The sequence below is a fragment of the Ambystoma mexicanum genome, chromosome 14 (assembly GCF_040938575.1).
Source record: "Ambystoma mexicanum isolate Mex_15411 chromosome 14, UKY_AmexF1_1, whole genome shotgun sequence".
In the NCBI taxonomy this organism is placed as follows: domain Eukaryota; kingdom Metazoa; phylum Chordata; class Amphibia; order Caudata; family Ambystomatidae; genus Ambystoma; species Ambystoma mexicanum.
In genome coordinates, this window is record NC_090940.1 from 632,548,764 (window position 1) to 632,569,361 (window position 20,598).

At 44.5% G+C, this 20,598-nt stretch overlaps 1 protein-coding gene across 2 annotated transcripts in view; it reads right to left on the reverse strand.

Annotated features, from left to right (window-relative positions):
• Window positions 1–711: 711 nt before the first annotated feature.
• CDC42BPB (CDC42 binding protein kinase beta) overlaps window positions 712–20,598 on the reverse strand; it is an 867,880-nt gene continuing 847,993 nt past the window's right edge. For both annotated transcript variants that reach the window (XM_069638111.1, XM_069638110.1), the window contains 3 exons: window positions 14,254–14,383; window positions 14,083–14,150; window positions 712–2,472 (listed from right to left, as the gene is read on the reverse strand). In XM_069638111.1, the coding sequence (XP_069494212.1) occupies window positions 2,341–2,472; window positions 14,083–14,150; window positions 14,254–14,383 (330 nt within the window). In that variant the 3' untranslated portion in view covers window positions 712–2,340. The remainder of the gene's footprint in view (window positions 2,473–14,082; window positions 14,151–14,253; window positions 14,384–20,598) is intronic.

A 20,598-nucleotide genomic window follows, 5' to 3' on the forward strand; every position in this document is an offset into this window, starting at 1 on the left:
GTAGTACAGGCCTATACCAAAAGGTGGGTTACCTAACACAAAGAGGACACGTGTTGTGTAGTCTCCCACAGGGACACTACATCAATTCATGCCTAACAAGGGGTCCTCTCAGGTGAGGGCATTATAGACCCATTGCAACGTTACAGTAAAAATGAGGGCAGAATATGTTTTACATGCATAACCTTAGCATAAGAAGGATCAGCTTTAGGAACCGGAATATTTGTTTTGAAGTAGTTTGGCACATTATGCGTTTCCTTCGGCTGCAATATACGGTGTCATATTACCCAATGTAATGGAGCTTCCATTTTGACCTCAGAAAGATGAAGGGCTAAGAAGGCTATGCTGAGATTGGAACTGGAGGACACCTGGCGGTACCAATGCCGGAGACGTGTGATAGTTCAACGAGCCTATCTGCCCGGCATAGATGAGGCACGATTGCGGGCTCACAAAAAAAAGACAATAGATCAAATCAATTGTGCTTCTTATTTACATGTATGTATTTTAGTTACACCACAAATTAGTTAGACAGATCATCAATAACCCAAAAGATACCTCTCTGAAATGGGAATACCCACTTAGAAAAGAGGAAAGGACAGGGTTTAATTTTGTGAAATATGAACTCCTGCAAAAGGAATACAACTTTCTTACCAGATATAAGTATTTTTCATTCAGCTAATAAGAACAATTTCCTACAAGACAAACACACACAGATCCTCTTAAAAGGTTTTAATATGTCTCAACAGACCAGGACGAATTTTAAACCTCCTGCTTTATTAAACAGGTACATTTCTCAAAATATTCTCACAATTTAATAATTACAAAGACGTACATAAAAAAACGTAAAAATCAGAACAACCCAAACGCAGTAGTGTCCGGCTCCAAACAAGCCCCTTCATCTATATTCTCAGAAAAAGAGCATATATATTCTGTCAAACACTTAATGAAACAGGATTAAATGTCGACTAGAACTCTGTTTAAAATTAAAGATAAGTGCAAGTTCTATACAGTGTTTCGGAAAAGAACGTCAACTGCTGGAAACTCTTCAAACGCCACATTTTAAATAAATGACATCAAAGTGTCATCCAGTTGGCACGGAAGGCACACTAGTGTGACGATGACACATGGGGTATGCCAGCCACGTACGTAATGACTCGCTTTGAATGGAACTTGGGCACTGATCTTGGATTATTCAATGTGTAATACATGGAAGCAAGGGGTTAAATACACACGTAGTCAAATCGCTGTGTGGCGGCAAAATATACAAGTGAGGTGTGCATTCTTTTTTTTTCTACATGATCGCTATGCACTTAATCATGGGGTCTTCATGCAAATGCAGATACAGTTATGGAAGCAAAGCAGCGCCCTACATGCGTGTCACATTTCACTTTGGTTAAAGATCAGATGGAAGCTTTAGTCTGTGACAAATGGCCAAAGTTAGGCAGATTTCAAATTTTGATTAAGTCCCTAACATACATGTAGTGTGTTTTAACACTGAAACAAGAGTGCTAATCCGCAGCAACAGGGGTGAAGAAAAGGAATGTCTCTTGAGGGCCTATTTACAGATATCCTACCAACCCAGACTAATGATCGGGGTCAATACGGATTAAAAATATTCTTTAGCAGCGTAAGGGCAGAACAGATCAGGGACAAACACGCGCACACACACACACACTCACACACACATAACTGAGCATCGCTAAAAGACACGTGTTGAGCAGAATATGTAACGGCTATATGAGAAAAGGCCTCCAACCAGAACCTCCACTGTCAATGTCATTTCACGAGGATGCAGTCACTTGGAGCCTGTCAAAGCTTCCTATCAGTCTTGCAAGAATTATAAATGGCCCAGGGAAAAGCAAAAGCAGGTTCTCTGGTTGCATTTGGACCACCTTGCATTTTCTATGTGGCGCTCCGAATTCTGCCAAAAGGATTTTGTGCCAAGGCGGAAGGTATTACAGAGTTACGCCGCAGAAAGTTATTGTTACTGGTGCAAAGTAGCATTAACGCAAGCAACATGGAGTCTTCTTTCCCACAGGAGAGAGTATTTCTGAAGCTTGTAAATTTAGAAACAGAACAAAAACTTGAATCCATTGTAGAAGAGAAGCGTTTGGTCCCTGAACTTCAAAAGAACAGCTCAACTTTTCAGAAGAACGCCTGAATGGTTTGTGAAGACTAGGAGTTCTTCATTCTAATATTTTGCAGTTTGGGTTGAATATTTTCCTTGTGCAAAACAATACGGCACCATCTTTCTTGGCACTTTTTCTCCACAAATAAAACTGCCTCGCTCGTGGATAAGTCCCACGTCACCTCAGTCCATGACAGGACTGGATAGGTGGAGTGTTACGCATCGCATGTAGACTGGTCGAGTCCATCCAGTGTTAGCTGATTCCTATGCGGAGAGTTTGGGCTCGGAGGGCCACTGGGGTTCGAGCTGTTGGAGGGAGTGGAGTGCTTCGTAGAGTCTGAATCAGGCTGTTTGACAAAAAGAAAAGGAAAAAGTCAGGGTTTCAATAGAAAACATACACATCTATCTACCACAATCTGATGGCTGTAGAAATGTGAGTCAGAATGTCAACGTCAAGCACTGTGTACAACAATTTCACTTCCTGCGCCATTGAAAAGGGTAGCTTGCAAAGACCTGATATGTTGGTGGGCCTTAGGGGAACAGACACTGTGATTTCCCTCTCCAGTTCCTGCTTCAGGACTTGATGGAGGTCTAATCCTATTTCTAGGGCCATCTGGTCTGGATTCTGAAGAATCAGTCCTTATTATGGATGTAATATTGTTCCTGTTGCTAAGTGCAAAGTTGGCTGCCAAACACTACTCTGGCCACAATGCACTACACTTGTACATTGTACAGGTAAGAAAGACAGTGGGAGCATACCGTTTGCCACAACACTGCCAACTAGATAAGACATGGGTTAAGCATTCACCCATGACATGGGGCAAGCATGCACTTCGCAATTCCGAATACCCAGCAGAGCCAACTCATCCCTTCATCGTTTAAAAGGTAGATAATCTGAGCACCTTTAAAACGGCACTTATTGCATAGTTTAAAGGCAAGAGGAATCTGGCATCGGTTACTATTTACACACCTGATGTTGTTACTTTTATAAAAACATGGCAGCCTGCAATATCCATCACTACTGCTCTGTAATCGGTTACTAATCTTCGGATGTGAGGCCACAGCACCTGCTGCTCCAGCCAGCACACAGCAGAATTCCAGCGGCCAATTCAGCACTTAATTAAAGCTCTGCAAGCTTTTCAAATCCCTTTCTGGTACAATAGCTTTCTTTGACACTGTACAGCCATTAACTGATAAGGGGCTGTTTATGGTAGTACATTTAATGTGTGCAATGCTAGAGCTTAACAAGCAAGATCGAGAATCTGCATGCTAGTACTTATTTGAAAGCACAAAAAGAAAACGTTTTTAGATGCATTTTATTAAACTGCTCAAAAATGGTATGCAACACATTAGAAGGTACATATTTGTTTAACAATCCAAACAGACCCTGCATATCAGTGACTGGAACATCTCTTACATTAGCATAAATAAGAGGCCAGGTGTAAAAGGGGGCGACAGCGTAGGGTCATATACTATAGGGAATAAAATCTCGTACAGTACAACAACAAAAAGACTATTGTAGTCACCTCGGAGTTCCATGGCTTGTAAAACGGAACTATGCCTTCTGCCTTACCCCTCTATTTGGTCACAGAACTCCTCGGTGACTTGCACTATCCTTATAATGTATGCTAAGGGGTACTTTATCCCATATATCCCTTGGGGAATATTCCAATTACAATTTGTGAAATCCTGCAATTTCCGCAGGAAACATGAAAACTGTCACATAAAAGTGTACCTACAATATCAGTGTAAACAAATTGTTACGTAGCTTGCTTTTTACAATCTAGTTGTGACACCTGTTGAGATGGATTTCTAGAATGTGGCCTGGTGGGCAGATTTTAGGAGGCCCCCCTAGTTATGGTGAACAGGGAGCTCTGAGGTTTTAGGCAAAAGTCAATCAATGAAGCAATGGAGAGCAGTCATGACTTAGTCTCAGGAGAGTGTGAGTGGGGTCAGGGGCCCTGATTGCGTTCAAACAGAATAGCACACAATAATTCAGCTTAGAAAGTCACTTATAAAACCACAGGTATTTATTTGGGCCTTTAGAACAGACTGAAAATTAAACTAGCAGGTAGTAATAGCCCACAATACTCTATAATACGAATATATAAACTCACCATTAGCTTCACTTAAAATACATCTTCACATCATAACCAGGAATTGCAGGTAAGTAAAGCAGAAGCAGTAAAATGACGGGCGCCAGCCACAAGTACTACATCCCTTTCTTTAGGAGCCCAGCCCTAAGACGTATGGGGCCTAGAGCCCAAAGGGCACACGTCCCAATACAGGCTTCTTATAGGTAGGAGTTTCCTTCAAGTAATGCAATGGGCTTGTGGTTGGGGTCAATTTCAAACTATTGAAAAGTTTAACAACAATTTACCAGAAAACAGGCACGCTCTCCTCTCTCTGCCAGACCCAAGGCTGACCCAGGCAAAGGAGACTTGACCCAGGTTTGACCATAAAAGGTAAATAAGAGGACGATAGGAGACAAAGGCATTGGGTCCCAATGTTATCCCATAGAGTACAAGGGGGAACCGGCACAGTTATGCTTACTTGGCACCCCAGATTCAGATTTTCCCAGGAATCACAATGTGTCGACTGGTGGCTTGAGAGGTCTTTGTGAACGTAGGCTTCCGTCCTCTGTTCTAGAGCGAGAGGGTCCCACGCGTTGCAAGTTCGAGGATTCTTCCAGTCAGGTGCAACTGCAAGATGCAATCCCTGTTCATGAAGAAATGCGGCTCTCTTCGGGACACTTGACAGGATGGAGGAAGTTGAGTTCCAGCGATGATCAGCGTTTGCAGATGGCGACATGCATCCTTCCATTCACGGTCACAGAAGCTCCCCCAAGACAGGTTCCCTTGAAGTTAGCAAGCTGTCATTCGTGGCATAAGCTGGCAAACACCAGAGTTCCAGGCTTGTACGCGGAACGACGACGGTTCTGGCAAGGGAGCTGGTCAGTCCACAGAGCAGTCCAGGGACCCATCCCTAGCTCCTCCAGAATGCATTAAGACTAGTTGGCCCCACTAGTTCAAGGGATGATGCACCGACGAGGGTCTTCGAAATCAGGCAGAGGGGCAGGGTTTCACTGGGCCTGTCACTGAAGAGGTTGCTGGTCCACTGCAGAAGTCGTGCTTGGGTCATTAACCGGATGCTCTTCTTTGAAGAATTCTTGGCTCCAGCGTAGATCTCAAGAATGGCTGCAGGAGGCCTTTTATCTAAAACCCAAGCTGAAAGCAAGTCCGAGCGCACCAATGGCAAGGATCTGCATCATTTAAACAGCCAGCAGCTGTTCAATCAGTGACAACTACTGGTTTCACATTCACACAGCAGCAGACTCTCCGGCACCAGGGGATGTGGACTCAGACCAGACAGTCCCAGCCCCATTCCTTGGCCACACACACACACACTAAGACTCACTAGCCTGCAAAAGCAGCAGCTTTCCCGGACAGGTGCATGACCTTATAGGACTTTCCTGAGCTGAGAAGCCAGGAAGAAGACCAAACTACAATAGGGTCAAAGAATAAGTGATCATTTTAGGGCCCTAGCCACGTTTATCCGTCATATGCAGTAAACGCAAATGTACACACCAAAAATAAGGCAATAACTAAATAACTGTCAAACTAACTACTGCCACCAGCAATATAAAAGTAACTGAAAATCCCATGTGTGAAAGGTTAGGGAGATACACAAGTAACCCCAAAGCACTGCAAGGTGCTGTGTGCAATATAAAAATACAAGAATTCAAATGGGAACCAAACATTCCCAGTACTGATAGCCTGAAGGACTGATCAGTTTCCTCATAAAAAGGAGGAAAAGGCAAGACTTCCCTTCAAAAAAGTCACGACGGGTTCAAAAACACAGCAAAAACAATAGGGTTCCAGAGGAAACTACGAAAGTTGCTACAAAAACAAAATAAAAGATCTTTCCTAACACCCCTCCAGGACTAGGGACAGGGGGAATCTAATGCACCTTGGTATGGGTTTCCTGTTCCCATATACTGTTGTTTATATATACTGGGCAACCCATCAGCTTTGCGACGTTGAGCATCTGGTCTATGCTCAATGGTGAAGTCAAAGCCTTCCAGACTTATGGACCACCTGAGCAACTTAAGATTCTCTCCCATCATGTTCATTAGCCACTTTAAGCAGCTATGGTCAGTCTGCACAGTGAAGTGAGTGCCAAAGAGATATGGTCTCAGCTTCTTAAGGGCCCACACAATGGAGTCGTCCACCTGAGCTCTCCGTCCTTTAGCTGGCGATTAATACAACATATAGGATGTTCCCTCCCTTTGTTATCTAACAGAGAGGACAGTACCTATTTCATTTATTTCATTTCTATAGTGCACAAAAAAACTCTGAGGCATCAAGGCGCTGGTTAAATAGCAGGGTGTGAACGCAAAGCATCAAAGACAGACACCGAAAGCAAGACATTTCACTCTTTTTATTCCAGTGCCAGAGGCATTTGTCTGCAATATAAAAAGTCTCTGGTAATCACGTGCCCTGAGAACAGGGCCCAAACAAAGGGAATCCTTTAGGCCTTGGTAGGCCTTCTGACACTCCTCAGACCAAGTGAATTTCTTTGGTATCTTTGGAGTAGTGAGAGCAACCAGAGAGCCAGCTATAGTACCATAGTGAGTCATAAAGGTCCTGTAGGACCCAGGGAGGCACAGGAAACCTCTCACCTGGCTCTGGGTTATGAGAGTTGGCTAATCTTGTGCAGCTTGTACTTTGCTGGGTAGAGGCCAAATTGTGCCCCCACCAACATCATGCCCAAAATTGGTCACAGAATCTTGACCAATCTGGCACTTGCTAGCCTTTATGGTTAGGTCGGCTTGTAGCATGGTCACAAGGTCTTGCCAGGTCGGGCTGAATGAAAACTGCAATATCATCCAGAAATGCAAAGCAGAATACGTCTGAATCATTCAGGACATGGTTGACCAGCCTTTGGAAAGTGGCAGGTGCATTCTTTAGCCCAAAGGGCATCACCCTGGACTGGTAAAGTCCCATGGGTGTTGAGAATACAATCTTCTCCTTGACATTTTCTGTCAGGGATATTTGCCAATACCCTACAGGGAGATCAAATGTATTGACATACTTGGCAGCAACCAGTTAGTCCTCTAACTCATCAGTTCCTGGAAGGGGACATCCTTTAGAGCTCTGTAGTCCACACACAATCTCAAATCTGTAATACCTGCCTTTGGTACTGGGCTGGACCAAGGACTACTTAGAGGGCTCGATCGCCCCAAGATCCAACATCCAGTTGGCCTTAGACTTGATGTGAGACATTACTTTGTCTGACATTCTATAACTCCTACTTTTAGTAGGCACACTATCTCCAGTGCCAATATCATTCTTAAACCAATGAGTTAAGCCTGGAGTTAGAGAAAACAAGGGGGAAAACAAACTGCCTAAGCAAAGATGTCACCTTACCCTCTTGTTGTACTTTCAGTTGGGGGGACAATTTAACACCCTCAATGGAGCCGTCTGAAGGGCTGACCTGGAACAGGCCAGGGAGAGGTTCAGATTCCTCTCCTTCTCTTTCTGAAGCAAGAAGCAGGACTCCCATTTCAATTCTAGGCATGAATGCCTTCACTCTATTTACATGGAACACTTAAGGAGCCTGACTAGGTCTTCCCAAGTCCACTAAAGAGTTTACCTTACCTTATTTCTCAACTATCCGTCAAGGACCAGACCATTTGTCCGGAAAAGCTCCAGGCCTTATGGGACTCATGATAAGGATTTCTTGGCCTGGGGAAAAATGAACAAGTGCAGCTTTCTGGTTATACCAATGTATCACCAGTGCTCGTCGAGCCTTCAGCTTGTCATTAGCCTGAGCCATCAGAAGGACTGTCCTCTTTCTCAATACAAGCACATAATCCACTACATTGGTAGTGACAGGAGGAGTGGGAATCTCCCATCCTTCCTTAACTATGGCAAGGGGTGCCCTCATAAGGTGAACAAACAAGAGTTTAAAGGGGCTAAACCCACCCATACCTGAGGTACCTCTCTGTAGGCAAATACGCATGACATCAGAAGTTCCCACTTCCTTCTTTGGGGATCATCAAGGGCTCCAGTCATGCTTTTGAGACTTCTGTTGAATCTCCCAACTAGACCATTGGTTTGTGGATGGTATGCAGATGAAAATGTGCAAGACACTCCAAATTGTTTCCACATGGACTGCATGTACAGAGACATGAAGCTGCTGCCTCTGTCAGACAACTTCTTTAGGGAAGCCAATCCTAGTAAAAATGCATAGTAATGCTCTTGCAACTGACTTGAAAGTTACAGTTTTCAGTGGGTTGGCTTCAGGATATCTCGTGGCATGATCAACTATCACAGGGATAGACCTACCGCCGGAGGATGTTGGGAGCATCAAGGGTACCAACGTCGTCAATCCCTACCCCCTCAAATGGTATACCCACTACTGGGAGTGGTACCAGTGCAGCCTGGATCTGTGTTCCACTCTTGCCAGATAACTGGCAAATGGTGCAACTCCTGCAGCAACTTTCTACTTGTGCTCACATCTTTGGCCAGCAGAAATGCATGCTTAACCTCTCCTTAGTCTTCTTGGTGCCACGATGACCTGCAAGGAGGACTTCTTGCGCCAACTGCAGGAGGAAGGGCCTCACATGAAGAGAGGACCACCTGTCGCGTCTGCCCCCACAGGGCTCCTACAAGGGGCCTGGAGGCTCAAACAGTGTAGGTGCACTGCATGGAGCCGGCGTCTTTGGCACATGCAAGCTTCTCCTGGTCGCGGATGCGCAACTGGCTGATGCTGCATGGACGCTTCTGTCTTAAAGGAGCCATGCATGCGCAGAACGTCGTTGCTCGATCTGGGAGCATGAGCAGTGTACAAAATACTGCAATTGCTTGGTGGAAATGAGGCTAGCCTCGTTTCCATACCATTCCCTATTCAGGGTCCTCTTGAGACATGGACACTGGGTCTCAACCCCGTTCCGTGTGTCGAGTGATGCTCCTGTTTCTTGACCCTGTTCCCTTCTCCAGTCTTCTTAGCTACCATTTGCTTGCCAGCCTTTTCCCTCTTCTGTTGCCTTGTGCTTCCTGTGAGAATCCTGAGGGTATCCTCACATCTACTCCCCTTGGATCCTCTTCTCAGGTGACCAGGGAAAGGCCATCACTTTTGGATCCTGACCCTGGGGGAGGAGATGCGAGGGAGGATAACCTGGGTGGAGGGTACTTGGGGATTGGCGAGAGGATACGCACGTTTCCATCCCACGATGAACCATCAGCCCCTGAAGCTTTTATAGGATACTGTCAAGCCTCCTCCCTTGGACCCTTACAAGGTAACCCTCAGATAAATGATACATACAGAGAGACAGGGAAAAGGATAATAATGAGAACACCTCCTTAGATGGGTAAATTGGACGCACATTCCCCTCATTCGATTGATTCAAGAAATTGTCAAAATACAACTTTCCTGTCCCCTACTAAAATAAGCAAATTAACAAGGAGGGTCCTGGGAGTCCCTCTGCCAGACATTAGTCCTGGTTATGAGACTTACCCAGAGTCTTTGGGGTGGGGCCAAGCCTGATTTGCATGTGGTCTTTCCCCTTCTGTAATGGCTTGGCAGGCGAAGAACGATGGTCTGGTGGGTTGCCCCGAGCAATGCCAGTGGTTAAGATTCAGTCTAAACCTTCCAGCTATCACCTCTTTGTTTTTGCTTTGTCACCCCGAGTGGGACGGGTATGCCCAGACGTGGATCCCGTGCCTGCTGGGCCTAGAGACCCAAGCTACTCCTCACTAATGAGCCCCAACAAGGGCGAAACATGTTTGGGGATGCTTGTGGTCTCGTGCAGAAGGGATGTGACCTAGCAGTTCGGGCTGGACTGCCTCTTTTTGGAGTGGGGCCAAGCCTGATTTGCATATGGTCTTTCCCCTTCTGCAATGGCTTGGCAGGCGAAGAACGATGGTCTGGTGGGTTGCCCCGAGCAATGCCAGTGGTTAAGATTCAGTCTAAACCTTTCAGCCATCACCTCTTTGTTTTTGCCCTACCAAAATAAGTCATCACTGTTCCCCAATGTTAGGACAGTTTATCTGAACTTCAACTAAGGGCTTTGTAAAACCATTCAACTGAGGCAGTACAAGACTCCACTCTTAGTGTAAGGCTAAACCACATGCGTTCAGGATAGCCAGGCTTATTTTAGGAGGAGAGAGGGCTGTAGACGGGTACAAAGATTCTATAACACACAAATGAATCAATAGAAACACTGACAAACAGAAGTATCATAAAAAATAAAGGTTTATTTTAAATACAAGTAAGCCAAGCTAAGTCTTGGGGTAAGTACTGGTTAAAGAGTCAAACACATTTATAAAACGCAACACAATGCTTGAATGTACACAGGCCAAAGCATATAACCTTTTTGCACCACCTAACAGGAGTTCTAGGGAAGTCAAACCGATAGTAACTTTTGAGATTACTTTCAGTTATACACGGGTAGTAGACCCCAGCAGTTGTACCGTGACGCTCAGCAAGGAAATCACATTGTAAATCAACTGGACAATATACTTTTCAGAAGAGTGGAACACTTTTACTAGGTACAGTAAAAAACTATAACTACATTTGTAATAACACATAGTTATACTAGGTGAGTAAAACCTAAGGGTGTAATATACTATTACAGGAGGTTTTTGAGATCAGTGAAACACAGATTGAGATAAACAATACCTCTTAACTTATTTTAGGATGGCACACAGCTAACTCAAGTTAAGTAAAACCTATACACTTTTTAAAGGAGCTACCAGCAACTTAAAGACAGGTGTAAACCTAAGACTCTTTTTGTGTCTGTCTAACACAGACCAGGGAAAGCAAAGCCCAATGTTACTCTTCATGAATGACTCAAGGTTATTCCAGGTAGGTAAAACCTATGGCATACATATTCTGGACAGGCTAACAGCATGTCAGGGGAAGCAAGACCCAGTTGGGAAACATATACACCTATTCTCTGAAAGAAATTGTTAGTGAAGCCAACAGCATTACTTTGAGGAAAAGAGGGACAGGCAATTTACAGGTGGGTAAAATAACCTTACATCTCCTTTCTATTGGAATGGAGAAACAGTTTCCAAGGAAAGAAAAATGTTATAAATACTTTTCAGAATGTCTGAACATTTCTAAGTTAAGTAATAACCTTAAATGTACTTTTCAGAATGACATACCATTTCTAAGGTAAGTAAGAACTTATGTAACTTGCTGGAGCCCGGGTCCGACCTTTTAGCATCCGGCCCAGTGGACAGATTTTAGGAGGCCACCCCAATTAGGGTGAACAGGGAGTTCTGAGAGTTTAGCCAAAACCCAATTAAGGTAGAAATGGAGAGCATCCATGGCTTAGTCACAGATAGTGTGAATGGGGGCAGAGGCCATAGCACACAATAGTTCAGCGTAAGCAGTTGGTTCAAAAATATACAGGCATTTATTTAGGCCTTTAGAACTCACTGAAAAATGTAACTAGCAGGCAGTAATATCACGCAATACACTATAATACAAATATATACAATCACCATTAGGTCCACTTAAAATACATCATAAAATCATTTGAAGATGCTATCCCGGTCAATAAAGAAATGCAGATTACAACAATGCAGACCTCTTCAGGACAGAGGAAGGGGAGCTCAATCGACGATCACCATTTGCAGGTGACGACGGGCGTTCTTCCAGCCGTGGTCATAAGAGCTGCCCCAAGACAGGTTCCCTTGAATTTAGGAAGCTGAAATTCTGGAAGAAGGCGACATGTGGCACAAGCTGGCGACCACCAAAGTTCTGGGCTCGAACGTGGAACAGCAACAGTTTTGGCCTGGTATCCCACGAGGGAACTGGTCAGTCCACCAGGCAGTTCAGGGACAATTGTGGAGGCTCTTTAATTTATTTGATATTTGTAAGGCGCCTATACAACAAGGTGTTTCAAGGCGCCACAAGACAAAAAGGGGGGGGGGGGGGGACAAGAAGGGAGAAAGATAACAAAAACGGCCCTAGTAGGCCATGTGACATTCGGATCATGCAAGTGCAGTAACAAGAAGTGCGAGTGAGGAGGAGCGGGGGGGGGGGGGGTGGGAGGGGGAGCCGGTCTGTGCAAATGTGAAGTGCTAGGAAGGGAAGTGCAGGCTAAAAAGGAGAGAGTGCAAATGAAGGGGGTTGGAGGATAGGGCAAAGACTGAACCAGGGGCTAGGAGGGTGCTAAGGGGAGGACAGGAGGGCCAGTGCAAGGGATTGTATGGGGTTGGACCGGGCCGCCGGGAGGGGGGGCCCTGGTGCTCTGAGAGGCTGCATCCCCAGGAAGGTGTTGAGACTAGTTGGTCCCACTAGTCTAAAGGATGAAGCACAGCTCAGGGTCTCTTGAGATCATGCAGTCACACAGGGCTTCATCACCACAAGTCCACTGCATCCCTTTAGAGAACCCTTACCTGTGAGCAACCCTGTATTGGAACATGTGACATTTGGAATTGTACTCGTGACGGGTTCTCATCATTTTGCTTACATCTTAGTACTTACCGGTTTCACCTGGTTAATTATTTAGTGAAGTATTGTAAGTGAAGCTACCGGTGAATGGAAATATTAGTGTTATATGGTTAAGTGTGATATTACTACCTGCTACTTTCATTTCCTGGTGTGTTGTAAAGGTCAAAATAAACTGCAATTTTACAATTGTATCAGCTGAATTACTGTGTTATTCTGTGTGGACTTATCGGGCCACTGACCACACTCACACTCTCTCTCCTGAGACTAAGCCTGGACTTCTCTCCACTAATACGTTGATTGGGTTTTGGCTAAACTAGAGACTCCCTGTTTCCCCGTAACTAGGGTGGCCTCCTAAAATCTGCCCACCAGAGTTGATTTTAGAAATCCATCTTCGCAGCAGCTAAGAAACTACTGACAACGCATACGTGGAAAGCCCTTCAGTCCACATACAGAAGAGTGATACACCTAGCAAACAGACGTGGAAAGCCCTTCAGTCCACATACAGAAGAGTGACACCTTGCAAACAGACGTGAAAAGCCCTTCAGTCCACATACAGAAGAGTGACACCTAGCAAACAAGACGTGGAAAGCCCTTGAGTCCACATACAGAAGAGTGCCACACCTAGCAAAAAGACATGGAAAGCCCTTCAGCCCACATACTGAAGAGTGATACACCGAGCAAACAGACATGGAAAGCCCTTCAGTCCACATACAGAAGAGTGACACACCTAGCAAACAGACGTGGAAAACCCTTCAGTCCACATACAGAAGAGTGACATCTAGCAAACAAGACGTGGAAAGCCCTTGAGTCCACATACAGAAGAGTGCCACACCTAGCAAAAAGACATGGAAAGCCCTTCAGCCCACATACTGAAGAGTGATACACCGAGCAAACAGACGTGGAAAGCCCTTCAGTCCACATACAGAAGAGTGACACACCTAGCAAACAGACGTGGAAAGCCCTTCAAGTCCACATACAGAAGAGTGACACACCTAGCAAACAGACGTGGAAAGCCCTTCAGTCCACATACAGAAGAGTGACACACCTAGCAAACAGACGTGGAAAGCCCTTCAAGTCCACATACAGAAGAGTGATACACCGAGCAAACAGACGTGGAAAGCCCTTCAGTCCACATACAGAAGAGTGCCACACCTAGCAAAAAGACATGGAAAGCCCTTCAGCCCACATACTGAAGAGTGATACACCGAGCAAACAGACGTGGAAAGCCCTTCAGTCCACATACTGAAGAGTGATACACCGAGCAAACAGACGTGGAAAGCCCTTCAGTCCACATACAGAAGAGTGACACACCTAGCAGACAGACAGATAAATGCAATAAAAAATGACAAACTTTTATTTATTATTAAAACACTGAAAAATGAACTGTTTTCGCACTGTAAAGATGAAAGAGTGCGGATATCTTACCTCAGGCCAAACTGTTCCAATTTGACCAATTTCTAAGAGTAGTATTATCAATAAAACTTTACCTCTTTCTCAAAATCCTGGTCAGGATCGGACGTGCTTCGCAAAGGCATGGCTACTCCCACGTCACCACCTAGGGGAGGATACAGAATTTTACTCTTGCAAAAATTAGAAGCATAGAAAATTGCGATAGTGTTAAAAACTCAGCGGTGCTGCAGCGTACTACTCAATCTTACCAGAAGAGGGCCAGGAGATGTACGGTTTGCTTCGCTGCTGCTGCAGTTGCTGCTGCTGTCGCGCAAGGTTGGCAGACGGAGGGCGAGCCTTTTCTCTGGAGGTTTCATCTTGAGAAGGCGGCAAAACACTCTGAAACAATAAAATCAAAACTTTAAATTGTATCCTGCACGATTGTTCTACTTCAAACTGGTCTTCGCAAGTAACATGCCTAATGAAACCAAAACCACCTGAACATTTTAAAGATATGAAAAATGTTCGTCTGAAAGCTCAAAAGTCATGCATTTAATTTCAGGCATTTAGAGTAAGCCAGTTTTGTTAGCCTAGAATTTTTCTGTAAATTGTGTGAGGCTGTAAACCTTAAAATGGCATATATAACATTGGCGGTGATTATGACTCTACAGTTGTGGTTAAATGTTACACTGGCATATAACTTTGGCACTGATTTATCTAATCTGTAAACACATATATTTGTATTTTTATCAAGTTCCATGCGTATGGGGCAAAGTGGTCCAAAATCATCTGTAGCCCTTGCAAACCTTCGTAGAAAACCTTTGAGCTAAAAATAAACCAAGAAAATCACTCTCGAGAAGCTAGTAAGTGGCTTTATTAGAGATCTTCACTTGGTCAAAATTCTGCCATGTATATTGGAACTTTTTGGCCCTGTTCACACACTCAAATGGCTGTTTCTGAGGCCCTGATTGGCCAGTTTGCGTTTGCAGAACAGGCCCAGAGACACAAAATTAGTAATGGCCAACCAAACTGGCTGTCTTTCCTGTAGGTAATCTGATTGGTTGCAGCTGCCTGAAAAATGTTCAAATGGACACCATTGTTGTCTGCAGACTTGTGAAAGAGACTTGTGGCAAGGTTTTTTAAAAGGGGCATACTGTGTCCACCAGAGGGCTACTGTTGGAGAAACACCGTCCTGACCCTAATAGGGGCATTTCCCTGCGAATGCTTTGCAAGATCAGAGAGGAGCCACAGAGGGCTGCAATGCGGCGCAACCCTGATCTGTAGGCTTGTGCCAGGATCTGCAAACCTCGACCTGTGCCTGAGACCAGGCTTAAGCCCACAAACTAGTTTGTTGACCCAGTTAAAACACACAGACAAGCCAGTCAATATATGCAGACCAGAGCCCAAAGGGTTAGAGACTGTGGGCACAGGACAGCCAATGGTCCTAGCTGAGGGCCATGCTTAGGGGATGCACCGGGTGACTTTGGCAGATCAGTGGGACTTCTTTGTTTGAACTAATAAAGGTTATTTTTACTACCTACAAACATTTCAAGTCCATAAATGTTTGGAATGCCAAGCAGTAGTTAACCTTTTGTTAAACACTAGGACTAAGCTCAAAATAAAAGCAACACTGTTGGAACATTAACTCACCCTTTTGGGTTGTTAATGCGTTAACAGTAATTTTGTCCAGAGTTTTGTTTTTGTCTCTTTTTGTTGCATGTGTCCGTTAGACAAACCATCCTAGTGTGGTGTTCTAGGAAGCCAACCTTAGTGGATCAGACGGGTACAAACCCTAAGTCCACCCAAATCCTGCCCTTGCTAGGGTGGCTGAGCAGTAAGGTGATGTAAAGATTGGTGTGTGCTATATTTATTAATAAAGATGTTGCCAAGCAATACATTGTCCACAGAGGTAAATATACCTGTGTGGACTATAAAAATATACTTATTCATTAAACACACACTTGCCTCAAGGAAAGTAAGGACACCATTTAAAGGTTTACATTTGCAGTTTGGTTACCCCAAATTGAATAGAAGTAGAATTCCCACACTTACAAGGCAACCCCGTGTAAGGGGTGGAAGGAGGTGATTGACACACAAGTGGTATGATTGCTGGCAGAGACTTATTTCTCCAATCCTTATATTGTTATATACGGTTGGAGAAACACCTTCCTGACCCTAATAGGGGCATTTCCCTGCCTCGAAATAATATTCTAAGGAGTTTGTCAGGATAGTCAAAAATAAACAAGTCCACCGTTGTGTCCAAAATTACTATTTCTAACCCTCACACTTAGAACTTAAACTAATGTGAAAAGGGGAGTTTCTTTAGTCTCCGAGTTCTGCTCTACTCACAAAAACAAAGTTCCAAAAGGGTGCAACAAATAAACTCTAAAAAGGAAGGACAACCTTGCTCACAGGTTGACGTGTCCTCCGAATGTTCAATGAGGGTCTTTCCTCTGGTGTTCCAAGACAACCTTATCCCCAGATTATCGTGCCCTACGAATGTTCAATGAGGGTCTTTCCTCTGGTGTTCCAAGACAACCGTATCCCAGGATTATCGTGCTCTACGAATGTTCAATGAGGGTCTTTCCTCTGGTGTTCCAAGACAAACTTATCCCCCGATTGTCGTGCCCTATTGTCAAGCCCCTGGTAAAATAGACACCATTATTATTTAACAATAGGCAACATTATTTAATTTAGGTTCATGTTAAATTATTTGTACAAGGTTCCTTGGAGTTTTGGGCCTTAACTTTCTTTTTCAGAATGCTGTTGGGAACCCAAGCTAAGATGGAGGGAAAGAACAGGTGTCGTGATTGGGTGAAGGGAAAGACAATGGTCCGATTCCAACATTCTAAACTGCCTTTCATTTTAGATTTAACCAGTGCAGGTCATGTTTTTTATGTCTCCCTAGTTTTGGGCCTAGGATCTTTAGGAAACCACCAGTTTCAAGAAGAACACTTCACCACAAGTCATTGATGATTTGACCACTGAAAGGTAAGCACACATTCAGCAGCACTTTGGTTAAACTGCACTCCTAGACACTACCCCACTCCATGGTGGAGCGATCAGCCATGCAGAGGAGATGGTTCAGAGTTCCCTAGCTCCAAAGCTAGATAGTAATCATGCACAACTGCACACTAGTTACAGGAGGTGCATGCTGGTCGCAGGACCTTCATCGCTTCAGAGCTCCAGGCTACACGAAAGCAAAGCAGGAACTCCAGATTGGGTGTGCCAGTAGTGCAAGGGTGTGAGGCATCTCTTCCAGCGATCCCTAGTCCAGTAGACGGCAGCAGAGCTTTACAGTGGTTAGCTGAGGCAATGCTGGTTAGTTGTCAGATGTGGCTGTCATCGTCCCTCAGTTTTGGATACTTGGCTCCACTGGTACAGATGAAAAATTGCTCCAGATCCTCTCCTTTTGTCCTACATTTAGGCTAGTAGAGTCCCCAGTCTTCCAATGGAAGGGACACGCAGTATTCAAACAGGAAGAGGCTGTCCAGTGGTGGACAGCCAGCTACCCCACATCTGCCCGACACCAAGACAACACTCTGGCTGGAATGTGGATTGGGGCCGGAAAGCCCCTCTTCCCATTTCCAAACAGTTCAGGCACACCAAGCAGTAACCAGACATCCTTTGCAGGAACCCAGCAAAAGTGCATGAACTTAAAGGATCATTTCTGACCCAAGGGCAGCAAAACAGCCAACAGCGATGCGCCAGGGTCCTGTGGTGAAAATGTTCCAGAAGGGGAAATCTTGTGCATAAGGTTAGGGGCATTTTGCCCATTTATAAACTGTTTGAAATGTTAATTGTTGTTGGTGACATCTGAGAATTCCTTAACCAAAGTTCTATCAGGAGACAGGAGTGACCCTATTCCAAGATGCAGGGAGCTGTTCTAGGAGCTGATTGGTTGGTGGTGCAGGAAGGGCAGCTTGGAACCTTCTGCAGGATTCTAAACTGCCCTTCATCCCAGATGTGTACAGAGCAGGTCACAGAAAACAAGACCTCCAGATAAAACCTTCAGATAAAACCTGGTAAAAGCAGTTTATAGGTTGAGAACATAGGATGAAAACCTAAGAAGAGAATTAACTACATTGAAAACCCATCCAGAGACTCAAAGCTAATTTTATTTAAAATTCTTGACGTCATTTACTTAATGCGATTAAGTGACTTCAACTTAAGGAAATGTAAATAAGTAGCTGAGGTTTATGTAAATTGTATTCTGAACTGTAAATAGTTTACAAGTGTGAATCAGCACGCCTTTGGATTAAATACAAATGGGGTAGCAGGTAAATCGTTGGGACCGAGTGCTTGTGAGCCTGTTACCTGCTTCTTTTTAAATAAATGTGCGTGCAAGCTGCAAGGGTCTGGAGCGAGTAAAGGACCCACGCACGTTCAACTGCGTGGCGATGTTGCACGGGGGTTGCTAGGAAATGCCAGCAACTTCGTTTATTAGTGTGCGGCAGAGCGAATAACAGTGTCTTCTGAGGAGAAGTGTCCCTGATGGTAGACAAGCATTGGTGTAGCACGGTTGCGCAAGGCTACAAGAAAAGATAAAAGAATTTGGGATGAGCGTGGCTGTGGGATGACTAAGTTGAGGACAAGTTCAAATCCGAGCATGCAGCAGTACAAAGTAATAGTAAAAGAAATTGTAAACAAACACGCAAGGATATGAAAGAGCGGCAACAAAAGACTGCTTCTAAAGACTAAAGGAAGATGACAAGTTAGCAGTGGTACCAGGAGCTCAGAGCTTACTGTCAAATAAGAAAACACTAGAAAAGACCGGAGCATTCAAAGTCAGAAAAGTATAGAGTCTAGCAGTGGAGTTACAGGAATAATACATAACCATTGTAACTAAACTTACAGAGAAAACAGAGAACAGGTTTAAAGTATCTACTGAATAAGGAAGCCAGTCAGAAGAAGAACTACATAAGTAGAGATTGGCAAAAATAAATATTAGTGCAGAAAGTTTACCTTAAAAACAATTAATACAACGTAGCTCTGGAGAGACATAGCATATTTCTTAGAAGTAAGAACGCCAGTGAGAGAGGTCCCCAGTCTACACTAGGAAGATAAGTAAAGGAATCTGGAGATGCCTTTGAGCTCATAGAGAAGGCAGATAGGTAAAGGAACACGAGAAAGTCAGTTAGGAGGGAAGAGAAGGAGACAGTAAGAAACCAATATCTTCTTGTATTTGGTTTATAAGTCAATCGCTAACTTCTGAAGATTTGAGAGAGTCGTAAGCAGTGACCTATCATTTATTATTTTATCCACTCCACCCCGCGTATTGCCATTGAGCAGGCGATTCTGAGGGGTATGTGAGGTTCATCTCCAGCCTCTGCTGTATCTTATGCTGGGACGTGATGCAACAATGAACATGGTGTCACTCAAGGGAAGCAGCCATATTAAGCAGAACTGAAAATCATTATTGTACTACAAATAAAGGTGCCCCACTATTAAAAATCGGTTTACTACCACCAGCCTGCCAAGGTTGCACACAGAAGTGAAAATAGAAAAGCGGACGTCCCTACAGCCCAAGGTTGCCATAGAGGTAGGAAGATGGGGAACGCTCTGCCGCTGTTATAGTGTTTGTGCAAATCCCTGCTGGCTGCTGTTATGACACTAACCCTAAGGAGGGAAAAAGCACCCAGTAAAAAAGAATGTGAAACCTTTCAAAGGTAGGTAGTGTGACAGAGCAATGAGGCTGAATTCACAAATGGGTAAGAGACCGACACAAAAGTACATTAAGCCCACACACCTAGCCACAGAAAATGCACCACACAGATACAATGAAAAACATACGATTTATTATGTTACACCTTTACATTACACAAAGTATAAAATACACAGTATTTTATAAAAACAGCAAAGGCTCATGGGTGACTCTGTAACACAGATACTTAAATGTGGGTCCACTATATACAGATAGGCACACAACATATAGTGACATGGTGAGGGTAAGTATCTAAAACAGGTGCCCACCTCAGGACCGAGAGGAAAGAACTCATCACAGCAATTTTGAGAAAAATGCCTCCAGCAGCACGAAACAACCTAAAAAGAGGACTTCTAATAATACTTAAATTATGAATGACAAGGATCTGGTGCCTAGGGGTTTGAACCCTGGGCTGACAGACCCCAACAACACAAACAAAGAATGAATGGCCTTCCCACGACTGATCACTTCAAACCAGCAGTGAAAATAAGGGCGCAGAAGACTTGGGAACCCAGCTGAGAGGATTCCAGCAGCTCAGTGGATAAAGGAAGGTGGTGCAAGCACAGACGGTGGGCCATGGTGGACACAAGAGAGGAGGCAGCCCAGGACCGCAGATGAGGTAGGGAAGAGAAGTCGGATCACCCTTCCAGGTGACTGCAGCTACCTGAACCAAGGCGGGAGAACCTGGCAGTAAAGGGCAGTAAAAGCACATCCCAGCACAGAGGGCCTGACTCAACATATCAGTGGAGTCAGCACAGCAAAGGATGCAGCACGGTACGGACCACTTGCTGCAGAAACCCTGATATGGACTTCCACCAGAAGGTAAATGAACGTGCTACTTTCAAAAATCTAGAGTACCTCAAATCAGAGAGACTGGGTAATAAGAGGGGGGCTAAGGACAAAGGGGTTT